This window comes from Ceratotherium simum, chromosome 7 (genome assembly GCF_057802395.1).
Source record: "Ceratotherium simum simum isolate JZ-2026a chromosome 7, ASM5780239v1, whole genome shotgun sequence".
NCBI lineage: Eukaryota > Metazoa > Chordata > Mammalia > Perissodactyla > Rhinocerotidae > Ceratotherium > Ceratotherium simum.
Genome location: NC_141906.1, coordinates 34,325,599 through 34,339,225, shown reverse-complemented (window position 1 = coordinate 34,339,225; position 13,627 = coordinate 34,325,599). Strand labels below are relative to the sequence as shown.

The 13,627-nt window shown below is 56.7% G+C and overlaps 1 protein-coding gene across 2 annotated transcripts in view; it reads right to left on the bottom strand.

Annotated features, from left to right (window-relative positions):
* USP35 (ubiquitin specific peptidase 35) overlaps positions 1 to 13,477 on the bottom strand; it is a 40,463-nt gene extending 26,986 nt beyond the window's left edge. Inside the window, exons 1-6 of one of the 2 annotated variants that reach the window (XM_087433506.1) lie at positions 13,182 to 13,476; positions 5,890 to 6,572; positions 4,747 to 4,879; positions 3,063 to 3,192; positions 2,545 to 2,646; positions 239 to 397 (exon numbers count right to left, since the gene is read on the bottom strand). In XM_087433506.1, coding sequence (XP_087289632.1) covers positions 239 to 397; positions 2,545 to 2,646; positions 3,063 to 3,192; positions 4,747 to 4,879; positions 5,890 to 6,562 — 1,197 coding nt within the window. In that variant the 5' untranslated portion in view covers positions 6,563 to 6,572; positions 13,182 to 13,476. Of the gene's footprint in view, positions 1 to 238; positions 398 to 2,544; positions 2,647 to 3,062; positions 3,193 to 4,746; positions 4,880 to 5,889; positions 6,573 to 13,181 lie in introns of both variants that reach the window. The other variant, XM_087433508.1, reaches the window with a different exon arrangement.
* Positions 13,478 to 13,627: the final 150 nt, after the last annotated feature.

The window sequence follows — 13,627 nt, the reverse complement described above, 5'->3', positions numbered from 1 at the left end:
CAATTGGAGAGAAGGGCATATGCAAAGGCTCAGAGCAATCAAGAGAGAGGATGACCCATTTAGGGAAGGGCAGGTGGCTCAGTGTGCCTGAGCACAGGATGGGCTGGGGGAGGTGACGGGAGAGAGCCAGGATCAAATGATGGAGGCTGCCACTAACCTGGAGTATGGCCTTGAGCAAGGCCCAAACTGGCACCCTTGTCCGAGTGGGGCAACAGAGGAGTGGGGGATTGTCACGCACCTTGATGGCCTCCATGACGGGCTCGTACAGGTCCGGGAAGCCCGGGAACCTGAAGACCATGCAGTGGACCAGCTCCGCCAGCTGCTCCAGGCAGCTGGTCCCTGAGTTGGAGTCCTCCTTGACCAGAGAGGCCACCATGGGGGGGATGTGAGGGAGGAGCTGTGGGAGCAGAGCAGGGTTAGACACAGCACCACTTCACACACCCCAGATGCGGGACAGCGGTCAGTGCTGAAAACACCCAGAATTCCCTGAGGCAGGGAGGTCTGCCCGCCTGACCACTGTCGCCCTTACCCACATGGGGCTCTGAGCTCTGCAGGCAGGTGACTCCTTTTATGAGATACATGACCTTGGAGACACTGCCTCGGTCTCTTCATCTGTTAAATGGGATAAATAACTCCCTCCTCACAGTTGAAGGGAGGTCTGAGCCCGAGGGCCTGCTGTTAAGCCTCAGCCAACTGACCTGCCCGAAGAGCCTGAAGGCCTGAGTGACCAGGGCTACTCTGCCTGCCCAGGAGTGATGATGGGGCCACAACGTGGCCAGCAGGTGGGCAGCCCTCACAGAGCATGAGCAGCCACCTCCAGGGGCAAACACCATCATTCTTTCACCAAATTTACGTGTCAAGCACTTCATCCTCACAATGACTTGAAGTGGCGATTATTATCCCCATTCTATAGACGAAGAAACTGAAGTTCGAGAGGTTATGTTATTTGCCAAGGATTTCACCATGGGTTACGGGAGAAGCTGGTGTCTGAACCAGAACTGTCTGGCTCCAAAGCCCGTTTCTTTCCTTGGTGCTACAGAGCGTAAACTTTCAAACTCACAGGGGTGCCCCACCATAACGTCCCAGGGATGGACAGAGTCAGGCCACAGGAACCGGAAGCAGAGGAGCCCAGGGGAAGGATGGAAAGAACTAATTATCCATCGAGTCCCTAGCATGCAGCAGGCTCTTGACAAACATCACTCACCTAATCCTCTCCCACCATCCTAGGGGTTTACCCCTGTTCCAGGCTCTGAGCGCTAAGTGCCTGGCCCAAGGACACCATGTCTGGCAAACGGCAGAGCTGGGACTCAACCACAAGTACCCCAATCCCTGGTTCTGTGCTTTTCCTGCTGCAGCAAATCAGGAAGCATGAAGTTTCTGCCCTGACTAGGGGTCATCAGAATCTAGGGCCCGGGGCCGGCCCCGTGGCGCAAGCGGTTAAGTGCGCGCGCTCCAATGCGGCGGCCTGGGGTTCGCCGGTACGGATCCCGGCCGCGCACCGACGCACTGCTTGTCAGGCCGTGCTGTGGCAGCGTCCCAAAAAAAAAGTAGAGGAAGATGGGCATAGATGTTAGCCCAGGGCCAGTCTTCCTCAGTAAAGGAAGAGGAGGATTGGCAGATGTTAGCACAGGGCTGATCTTCCTCACAAAAAAAAAAAAAAAAAAGAGTGGTCATCTCTGTCCTATGGGCCAGCCCTGTGGCTTGGTGGTTAAGTGCGCGCGCTGCAATGCTGGTGGCCCGGGTTCGGATCCCGGGTGCGCATCGAGGCACCACTTCTCCGTCCATCCTGAGGCCGAGTCCCACATACAGCAACTAGAAGGATGTGCAGCTATGACATACAACTATCTACTGGGGCTTTGGGGGGAAAAATAAAATAAATAAAATCTTTAAAAAAAAAAAAAAGAATCTAGGGCCCCATCTGCAGGTCTGGGGAAGGAGGCAGGAGGAGGGTGGCCCCCAGGGCTGCACGCTGTCCTTCGCAAAGGAGGGCCCTGGAGACAGCAGAAAAGGGGCCCCAAGCCAGAGGCCAGGCCACATGGGTGCTGGCAGACAGCAGGATTAGGAAGGACACTGGGTCAGGGTCAGACCCACCTGGCTAAAAGCTTCCCTGGAACGCTCACCAGCTGTGTGTCTGGGACAAGTGACTTAACCTCCCTAAACTGCAGTTTTCTCACCAGAAAGATGGGGAAAATGATAGACCTCCCTCTTGGGGATGTTCTGGGAGTTAAATGAATGAACATATGTACTGTCTTTAGCACTGTGCCTGGCACACAGCAGGCACCCCGAGAACATTAGCTGTCCTCATGCTAGACCTGTCACTCTACTGTGGGCCCATGGGGAGGCCATACGTATTCTCTGGCCTCAGTTTCCCATCTATAAAATGGGGTCTCAAGTCTCCTCCAGTCCTAACACTTAGGACTTTGAGATCTTCAAAGCCCCGACCTCTTACCCCACTCCCAACAGAGACAGCATATCTGGCCTCCAGCCAGACCCATGGCGGATGCAGGGCCATCCGTCCTTGGGGCAGCACACAGGGACCCTTACCAGGTGGAAGGCCTCATGGGAGTGCTGGAAGGTCAGCAGCATGTACTTGAGGACAGACAGGGCGGCTCCCCGGACAATGGGGTACAGAAGCTTGGAGAAAACCTGTAAGAGAGTCCCTGGTCAGGAGTCTCCTAGGCTGGGCTGACCACAGCCAAGTGCAGCCACAGGCCTGAGAGGGGGTCAGAGACACCAGAGTTGAAGCAGTAGACCCATACAAGAGCAAAAACACAGAGGGGCTCCCAGACCTGGGTGAATGAAGATGGCGAAATGGACAGCAAGGTAGTTATATATCTGATGGACAGACGGACAGACCAAAAGTGACAGACACACATTCTCGAATGAACAGTCAGAGGAATGAATAGCAGGAACCTGAGGCCCAGAGAGGGGCAGTGATTTGTCCCAGGTCACAGCAAGCTTGGATGGCAGCCCCGGTGCTCTGCCTCCCAGACCTGCACTGCCCCTGGCAAGGGACTAGCAGGAAGCGCCATAATTGGGGGCTAGGACAGGTACCCACCAACCTTCTCAATTTTGGCGAGTGAAACCTCGATCAAGATGCTGAACTTCTTAACAGCGGCCAGGCCCTTCAGCAGTGCAATGATCCACTTGTCAATGTTCTTCCCCAGGGGCCAGGATACCCAGTCGATCATCCTGGGGAGGGCAGTAACAGTGGCACAAGGACCAGGGAGGCCCTAATGCCTGGGTGGGGGGAGCGTGGGGACGAGCTATAATGTCCTGAGACCTCTCACTGACTCACACCTGCACGGGGCGGCCCTGGGGTTGGTGGGATGAACAAGACACCTCTGGGAACTGCAAATAAGCCCAGCACAGGCACCCGCCTCAGACGGGGGCTCCTGGCCCGGCAGGAGGGGAGCCAGGCCCTCTCAGCACCCCAAACCTCACCCCACACACACTGGGCTGCAGTGGCAGCAGGGCTTTCGGCTGCTTCCGCCTGGACCCTGGGGCCCAACAGCAGGAGGAGCACTGCTCCCAGGCCACAAGCTCTGGCTCCAGCAAACCCTTGCCTGTGACCTGAAGCAAGTCATTTACCCTCTCTAGCCTCAGTTTCTTCCTCTGGAAAATGGGGCCCATACCTACCTCACACGGCTGTTGACTGAATTAAAAGAGGTAACAGCTAATGCTTACATAGTACTCATTCTGCACCACGCACGGCTCTATCTGCCTTGCACGGTAACCCTTCTGACCCCCACAACATAATGCCTGTGCACACCGAGCATGAGCTACCACACAGGTGCTCAGGAAAACGTCACTATTCCCGTTATTTTTATACTCAGTAGACTATACTATAAAGAAGTAGAACAATGAGACAGCAAATTAGTAGTAATTATAACAACTACCACAGCACTACTTTAAGGACTTTAAACCCATTATCTCAGTTTACCTGATTTAATCCTCGCAAAAACCCTGTAAGATGAGCTCAGTTATACTACATTTTATAGATGAGGAAGCTGAGCCACAGAGAGGTTGAGTAACTTGCCTCAAGTCACACAGGTAAGCAGTGGAAGAGCCAGGATCTGCACTCAGGCAGCTTATGTCCCGAGCCTGCACCCTCACCCACTAACGACAAGGAATCCAGGAAGGCCCCACCGAGATGGCGGATCTGTGCATGGGTATGGAAACAATGGCCGGGGAGGCACGCCCAGTGGATGGGGTCTGCAGAGCCAAAGACCTGCAGGCAGGGGTGCAGGCAGCCTATTCTGGGATCGCTGGACGGGCAGGTGTGGCCAGATCACAGGTGCAACGACGTTCAGGGAGGGGAGGGATGTGCAAGAGCTCTGCGAGCTGAAAAGCACCAAACCCCGTCTATCATACTCACCAAACTCAGAAAGCACTTCATAAGGTACCCTGACCTTCTAATATGATCCCACAAAAGCCTGACAACTTCTTAAACCACCTCTGCTATTTCCCCCCCTCAGAGGGGGAAAGTGAGGCTCAGAGAGTTCACTGACTTGTCCAGGGTCACACAGTTGGTACCCAGCCTGAGATACCACTAGGGCAAGGCTCTCTGTGTCTCCCACATCCAGCCCTGGTCCAGGCACAGAGCAGGGCTCAAGAAAGGATGGATGGACGAACAAGCATGAGGGCCCGGGTCCTCTGACACTAAATCTAGCCCAGTGACCCAACCCACTGGAAGGGGCTTCTGGGAGGCAGAGAGACTTGACCACCACCAGGCCCTCAGCCCACCTGCTGATGGCAGTCAGCATCTGGGAGTCCATCACACTGTCATCATTACTGAGGTTCCGGACGACGCCATCCATGAGCTCCAATGGGAGGTGTTGGACCACGCTGGCCAGGGCGCTTGACGGCGGCTCTTCCTCTGGAACACGGGGCTCAGCTAAGCTTAGTAGAGTAGGTGGGCCCCTCACCTCCCCCATCACCCACTGCCCTCATGCAGCCAAGGAACTAGGCTGGGCTTCTGCAAAGAGAACATTGGGGCCGCATCTTTGCCTCCTACAGCATCACTGCCTCTGATCCCATCTTAGCTCATTCACTCAACAAACCTTCACTGGCACTGCTTTGGGCCCAGTCCTGTGCTAGGCACAGAGAAAAGCACTCACCCCAACTGTGCGTGTACAGGCAAGGCCTTTAGAAGGGATAACATTGGAGCTGGCAAGAACAGGTAGGAGGGCTATGTAACTTGGGGGGAGGGAGGACATTCCAGGTGGAACCACATAGACAAAGGCCTAGAGGTGAGAAAGAACATTTAGTTATCAAAACTTGTCGTCCAGTTGTCTAAGGACCCAGGTCCTTACACACTGGGCCTTGGTTCTTCCTCCTGCCAGCTGCACTCCCTTCCTTTCCCCTGAACAGCTCTATAACCAGGGAAGGCACAGATCTTATTTCAGTCATTTATACTACAGTCCAAGTTGCACAGTTGTCAATGGAGGACCAAGATTTTACATTTCAGAGTTGACATGTACAGGCTCCATCGTGTCTCCAGATGTTGGCCTCTGCTGCCTGGTGCTGCCCAGCTCGCAAGACCTGACTCAAAAGTCAGTTCTACGAAACCCACCGGACCCAAAGGGCATGATGACCTCCCCTTCCTATTGTCGGGCTCAGCCCCCTGGTCCTCCTTCTGGCCAGACTGATCCGGGTCTCGTCCTCCCTGTGTGCCCAGCACACACAGCTGGATAGCACCCACAGTAGAAGCTCCGGACAGGCCTGCTAACTAAGTGAAGGACGATCGCACTCCTCCACCTGTGCATTAGCCCCTTGCGCGCACACACACGCCACACCACCACACCGGCACGCTTAGCAGAAGCATCTGCCAACACAGCCCTCGGCCCGGGCGCACATCCAGGCCCCCGCGCGCACGCGCACACGCACCTGTGCAGGAGATGACCGCGAACAGCTCCTTGAGGCAGGGCAAGATGGCGGCGGGCTGCGCGCGCCACAGCTGCGCCAGGAGCCCGCTCACCTGCTGGGCCTGCTCCAGGAACTCCACGGCGCCCTCCTCGCCCTCCGCCGGGCAGCGGAAGCGGCCGAGGCAGCGCACCAGCTGCTGGCAGAAGAGCAGGCGGTGCGGGCCGTCGGGGACACAGCGCGGGTGCCGCGCCAGCAGCCGTGCCACCTGCGCGCAGGCCGCGGGCCCGGGGCGCTCGCACACGGTGCGCAGCACCTCGCGCCGCAGCACCGCCAGCACCTCGTCGGCCCCGGGCCCCTCGGGGAGCAGCTGCAGGCCGAGCTGCACGCAGGCGAGCGCGCGGGCGCCCGGGGGGCCGGCGCCCCCCTGCAGCAGGCGCAGCACGCGGCGCGCGCTGAAGAACTCGGCGAAGACGTCGGGGTGATGGCGGCCGGCCACGTGCAGCAGCTGGCAGCCCACGCGGCGCGGCAGCTCGTCGGCGCCGCCCACATAGAGGCGCGTGCCCAGCGCCAGCAGCGCCAGGCACTGCTCCCGCTCCAGCGGCTGCCGCGCCGCCTCCAGCACGCGCCGCACCAGCCCCTGCTTCACGCTCGCCGGGTACGACGACGTCACCACCGCCTCCAGGATCTTGTCCATGGCGGCTGCGCTGCGGGGGACAGGGAGCAGGGTCACACTATGCCCGACGGGCCCGGATCCCCCTGTGGGCCCCTGCCTGCTGAGACTGGGGGCGAGCAACTCAACCTTTCCAGGCCTCAGTTTCCTCATCTGTGAATGGAGCAAGGATACCTCCCTCACTGGGCGGTACCATGATGAAGTAAGCATAATGCCTGGTATGTAGTAAGTCTCAGTGAGTTGTAGTTATTGCTGATGGGTGCCTTTAATCTCACAAAGGCAACATCTGAGCTGTCCCTCCTCCTCCCACCCCTTTGCCCTTCTCTCCCCAGCCTCCCTGGTGACTCATCCACTCTTGGGGCAGGTAGGAGCTGGATCTACAAGCTGCTGTCCAGAGTCTTGACCAAATCATCTCCTGTGGGGGAGATGACATGGGGTACACACACACAGTCACACCTCCAGGGACCAAGGGCTTAGGGCCCCAAGGGAGGGCCCACAGGGCTTCCGGAGATCCCTTGCACACTTTATTTTGCCCCCAATCAACTTCTTGCTCTTTCTCAGATGATCTACACTTTTCCAAGGCTCCACTTCTTGGTGTATGCTGTGACTTGCCTGAAACATCCTATCTCCCAAGACTTCCACCAGCACACACACGACCAGGCAGACTCCCATTGTCCTTCAAAGCCCACCTCAAACGCCCTGTCCTCAGTGAGAACATCCCTCACCCTCCATTCCTCCAGCCAGCTGTGGCCTCTTCATTACACCTGGGATCACACAGTGCCGGCGCTGTATGGGTCCAACTCCCCTCCACTGAAGCACAGCGTCTTGTCTCTGTGCTCTGGCCCTGGCCACTCAGAGCCCTGCTTCCCCAGCCTCAGCCCACACCAGCCCCTCACTCTTGGCTCACTGTGTTCTCCCTGCCACTGGGCCCTTTGCAGATGCTCTTCCCTCCTCCTTGCTTGGCTCACCCTGCAGACTTCAGCTCAAACTCACGTCCTCAAGGAAGCCTCACCTGACCTCCCTGCCTGGGTCAGACACCCCTGTTCACAGTTTCAGAGCACCCTGTCCTCCTTTATAGCACCTATCATGATTACTTGATTGGAGTCAGCCGCCTCCACTATACTACATGGGTTCCTGAGGGCAGGAACCGTGTCAGGTTTTGTTCATCATGGTGTGCCCAGCACCTAGCCCAGTGCCTGGCACACAGTAGACATTTGCTGAATGAGCAGATGCAGAATACAGTGTGAGTTACTGCTACTTTATTCCTCTGAGCCATGACCACCTTCCCTCTGCCCTTCCCCTCCACGTGTGATGTTTCTTGGAAGCCTTCATCCCAAGCTGACCCCCCTTGACTCTGGATTCCCATGCTGGTTCACATAGGCACAGTTGGCTCGCTCTCTCTCTTTTTTTTTTTTGGTGAGGAAGATCAGCCCTGAGCTAACATTCATGCCAATCCTCCTCTTTTTGCTGAGGAAGACCGGCCCTGAGCTAACATCTATTGCCAGTCCTCCTCCTTTTTTCCCCCAAAGCCCCAGTAGATAGTTGTATGTCATAGTTGCACATCCTTCTAGTTGTTGGACGTGGGACGTGGCCTCAGCATGGTCTGACAAGCGGTGCGTCGGTGCGCGCCCAGGATCCGAAGCCGGGCCGCCAGTAGCGGAGCGCGTGCACATAACCACTAAGCCATGGGGCCGGCCCCACAGTTGGCTCTCTTAATAGCCAACTTGCAGATCCTAGAAGGCAGGGCCATTTCTTTGCTTCTTTGTCTAATCCCACTCTAGGGAGGACCCAATGTAAGGCTCAGCATACAGTAAGTGTTTAACTTATTGGCTCAGTAAAAACTGTTCTATTCTTGAGACCCGGACTTGGTGTGAAGACAGGCCAGAAATTTCCTAGATGGGGGGCCAGAAACTTTTATTCAGAACTACAGATATAGCGGGACTCCAACTATGTGCCAGGTCCCATGGTCCCTCCCTTCTGTCCTCGCTCTTGGCAGAGACCAAACCTCCATTACTGCCTGTGTTACAATGCGATGGGCCCATGTGTTCAAGCCTCTGTCTCTCTCACCAGGCTGTGAACTCCCCTGGGCAGGGACTGGGGCTTACTTATCAGTGGCTGGTATCTCCCATGCCAGTTGCTGCAGACCGAGTGCCTCTGAAGAGATTACTGTGGGTGTAGCCAGGGTACAGATCAGTGGCCTGGCTGCCTCAGAATCACTGGGGCACTTGGTGCAAGTTCATACGCCCAGGGCCCACTCCAAGCCTCCTGGAATGGTGTGTTAGACTCTGCTTGTTTACTATGAATGAGATTCATCTGGGATGCGTTCGGCTTACCATCCAGGTTCCTTATGCTCTCCGAGCCTCTGTCTCCACCCTTCAGGGTTTTTGTGAAGACAACTATTGTCTTTAGCTCAGTGTGGGGCACAAGGAAGTGCTCAGTCCCCTTAGCATTAGAAGCAAAGTCCTTGCCCTTCAGAGCTTCCAGTCTGGTGATGGAGGCAGAAGTGTTGGTAAAGAGTGCTGACACAAAGCACAATCTCAAAAGGCCTTTAAGAGTGTCTTATAAACTGGTCTCCCTCCAGCCCTGGTCCTCTCTTTCCTAGGCAGTGCCTGTGACAAGGCAGTGGCTGTGACCAACCTCCCTTGCAGACCATCACCCCAGCTGCTACCCCTGCCCTCCAGGCTAGTGGATTTAATAGGCTTTCAACCCAGGATGCCAAGAAATCCTCGTACTCAGGCAGCTAAGGAGAAACCCTAATCGATTAGCTATTGACATCGTGTGTGGAGGAAGAGGACATGGGGGCAGGCAGAAATGGAGTTCTAGGGCCAGGGAAGGCTCTGGAAGTGAAAAGAAAAACAGACTAGGAATGAGGACTCCTGCACTCTAGTGTGACCTTGAGCAAATCTCATTCTAGTCCTGCAACTCATTGTGTGACCTTGAGCAGATCACATCGTGAGCCTCTTTTCTGTAAAATGGGGATAAAGGATATCAGGTTGAACCACATGAGAGGGAAGGATCAGATGTTGGCAATTTCCTGTCGTTCTAGCTGACGCCTACCACAGGAGGTGGTCTGTGCCTGGCAGCAGGACCTCAGTCAGTGGAGCCATTCTGTGAGGGCTCTGATCGCCAAGGCCAGCCCTGCAGCCTCTGGGCAGTCCTTGGCCTGACCACTCCAGGCAAGCCCAGCTGCTGCCCCCACCCCCATGCAGGCAGTCTGAGGTCAGCTGTCACCATGGTCACCAACAAACCCACTCAATAATATCTTGGATACATTCAGGCAAAAGGGTTTTAGAGGCTTAGACCTCACCTGACCCCATCATGGGCCACAGAAGGGAGGCAGGACAAGGCCTGCCATCCCTAGGGCATAAATGGGCAAGCCAAGGATCAGTGAGTGAGAGGGACACGGCCTCGGCAGGGTGGGATTAGAACCTGTACTCGGCCTCCCTGGGGAGGAAGAAGCAGACTGCCAGCATTCCTCAGGGGAGACTGGATTACCCCTTTAGGCTGTGGATGAGGAGATGGTCTATTGGCCTGTCGGCACTGGCTCTGACCCAAGAGACAGCTGCCCCAAGCCAAACACAGCAGCAAACGGCAGCCGTATCCTCCCTCAGAAGAGCCTGCATTGGGCCGGCCCCGTGGCTTGGCGGTTAAGTGCGCACACTGTGCTGCCGGCGGCCCGGGTTCGGATCCCGGTGCGCACCGACGCACCGCTCCTCTGGCCATGCTGGGGCCGCGTCCCACATACGGCAACTAGAAGGATGTGCAGCTATGACATACAACTATCTGCTGGGGCTTTGGGGGAAAAAATAAATAAATAAAAAATCTTTAAAAAAAAAAAAAAAAGAAGAGCCTGCATTGAAAGCATGGGATCCAGGTTTTCTGCTTCAGAATCACCAGGTGACCCTGGGTGAATCCCTGCTGGGCTCCAGCCTTCTCACCTGGAAAATGGGGACCATTCTGGCCTAACCACCGATGGGACTGGGACAAGGTATAAAGAAGATGAGGGCTGGGGCAGTCATGAGTCTATTCTTGGGCCATCTGGCACTGAGGGGTAAAACAGACACTGTCAGGGAAGGAGACAAGAAGACACACACTCCTGACCTAGCTGATTCTACAGGGAATTACATCCATTAGCCCTCACTGCCAACTTAGCCTTTCCACTGTCTCCCCCTGAGCTCCAGCCCCACGCAAGATCAGCTCCTCTTTGCTTCTTGCCTGGACTAGTGCAGTAGCCTCCTAATCAATCTCCTGGTCCCTCCCTCCATTGATCCACCATCAGAGACATGTGTCCTGCAGCAGAGTAGAGTCCACGCTTCGAATCCAGCCCAGCCACTACCGCCACGGTGGCCACAGCCATGAGGCTGGTGCTCTTTCACCTCTCTGAGCCTCTGAACCCCAAAACGGGAGATGACCACCTGCCCACCTCTTAGCGTTTCCCAGCCAATGCTACTGCTCCTCCAGAAGCCCTGGGCTTATACCTCTCACTGCTGGCATGACAGCATGAGAGTCCCAGCAATGCCCAGCCCGCTCCAGGGCACAGTAAGCACACAGGAACATCATGGTCCTCCCCTGGAAGGCCCAGATCCGTTTATTTGTCCCTCTCTGATGACTCTCCATATTTCTGCTGTGTATTGACAGGTCTCTGTTCCTGCCTGGTGGAGCCTGACTCATCTCCATCACCCCCAAAGCACTGTGTGTGTGTGTGTGTGTGTACAATGCCCTGCCCCACCCTAGGCCCCAACTCAGGCTTCTTCATCCCTCCCTGGTCTCTCTGACCCACCCTGCAAACATGGGCAGAGTAATCTCATTACACGACAAACTCCATCCTGCCATGCCCCCACTCAGAACTCTCAAGGCTCCCCAACCCCTTCAGGATAAGGTCCAACCTCCTGAGCCTGACACTCAAGCCCTTTCTGTGCCACTGAGCTGATATGGGGCAGGGGTAGAGGATGAACTTGACAAATGCTGTTCGGTGGTGAATCTACAGGAATTTGGACAGTGGGATTTTCCTGCTGGCCACCTTTCGGTGATGTCCTCTCTGCTGGGAAAGGGCTTCTCCCTCTTCTCTCCTGGCGAATTCTGACTCATCCTTCAGTGCTCAGGTCACATGCCCCCTCCTCTGGGAAGCCTTTCCTAATCTAACTGCAGACCAAGTCTCTGAGTTCTGGCTTCCCAAGGCCCTCTTCCCCTCTCTCATCCCTCAGCAGTGTCACTGGATCCTATGTCTATCTCCCCCACCAGGATGGGATCTCCTTTGGGAGGAAAGGGGTCCAATCCCCCTGTCTGTGCCCAGTGCTAGCACAGGACCCAGCACAGAGGTGAAGGAGTGCCAAGTGACCACAAAAGACATGTGACAGCAAGATGAGATAAAACCAAGGATATGACCACAGAAGCACCAGCCTAACCGTTGGTCCGGTCACTGCCCCCTTATCTGCCCAGGTCTGCTCCTACATATCCATAACCCTGAGCATCTTAAACATCAGCCAAGAAAGCCCCTACAGAGGTCACTGGACGGGACTGAGTGAGGCTTTAGCCATTCTGGAAGTGACTCAAACAACCAAAGCTAAAGAAAAAGAAACAAAACAAAACAACTGCTCCTGGTTAACCAGTTGTCAGGTCAAAAGCTCACAGAATCTCATGGGACAGGGTAGGGGGCTTCAAGAAAGTTGCACGCAACCTCCCTCTACCCCAGAGCACAGCAGCCCCTCAAGCCCCAGCTCAGCATCTAAGACTTGAGGAGGCCATTTCCTCTCCTCTCTGACCCTCACACCCAGTCTTCCTCCTTCGACTCCCCTGGGTGCTGGAGCTGCCTCGGGGGCACCAGGCTGTCCCTGTCCTCACCCAGAAGGGCCCTCCATCCCTGGCCTCACTGCATCTTGCTGTGTATTTTTTAACTTCTACCCAAGGCAGCCCTGGGAAGGAGCCCCTCCCCCAACTACTGGGAGGCCCTCGTCTGGGCCACCAACCTGTCTCCTGGAAAGAAAGGAAAAAAAGGGTTTTACTGGTAAAAAGCAACTGCTCTTTTACTGAGAGGAATGGGAGCATATATTCCCTTCTCAGGAACCCATTACACTCACCCATCCCCGCCCAGGGCCTCCCCTCATATACCTCGGATGGCATGCCCCCACCCCCACCCCAGGCTTTCTGGAAGGGCGGGCACCAGGCTAACGCATGGGGTCTCACGTTCACAAGGGCTCTTGCAGGGGGAGTACCCGGGCGGGGATGCTGAGAATAGCTGAAGCCCATTGCAAGCGGTGGTGGCCTCTTGGCCCCCCAGTTTGTGCTCCAGCTTGGCCCTACCCTTCCCTCCAGTCATACCAGTGCACCAGCGCCCAGCCCAGGCTGGGGCTGCGGACCCCACGAAAGGCCGGCGAGCTTCGTGGTACTGGGCGCGGGTGCCGTCAGCCCTGAAGCGGGTGGAAGCGGGATCACCTCGATACACAATTGATGAAGAAGGAGGATGAGGCCCAGAGAGGGGCAGCTACTCGCCCAAGGTCACACAGCGAGGCCCAGGATGCACCCAGACCTCCCACCTCTCAGCCCCAGACTCTCAAAGCCCTACGCGTGTGTTCGGGGCTCTTGAACCGCCAGGGTGCAGACACTCCTTCCCCGCAACCCGCACACACGCCCCCAGCCCCCTTACCTCTGGGACCCCAGTGGCCCCTGCCTCAGAGCAGGCTCCTGGGTGGGGCGGTCAGGCCCGGCAGGACTAGACCGGGCCAGGCTAGGTCAGGGCGGGTCCTCTGCCCACCCCTGAGTGAGGACGCCCTCCGCCAAGTCCCAGGCGGCAGGGATGCTGCTTCCACTGCAAAGTCCAGCCTCCCCACCGGGCTCTGCACAAGCCCGTACCCAGGAAGTCCGACTCAGCGGCGCGGCGGCAAGGCTGCGGGACCAAGCGGGCGGAGGCGCGAGGTGCGGGAAACGGGGCGGAGCCGGAGCGGGGGCCACCCCGCGAACCGCCACTCAGGCCGCGTCCCCTTTAAGGCCAGCCGGCCCGAGGGCTGGAGGGGGCCGGGCACTGGACGGCTCACCGCAATGCCTCCTGGGAGACAGAGTTCGCGCTAGGCGCGCCGAGCCGCAAAGAGCCCA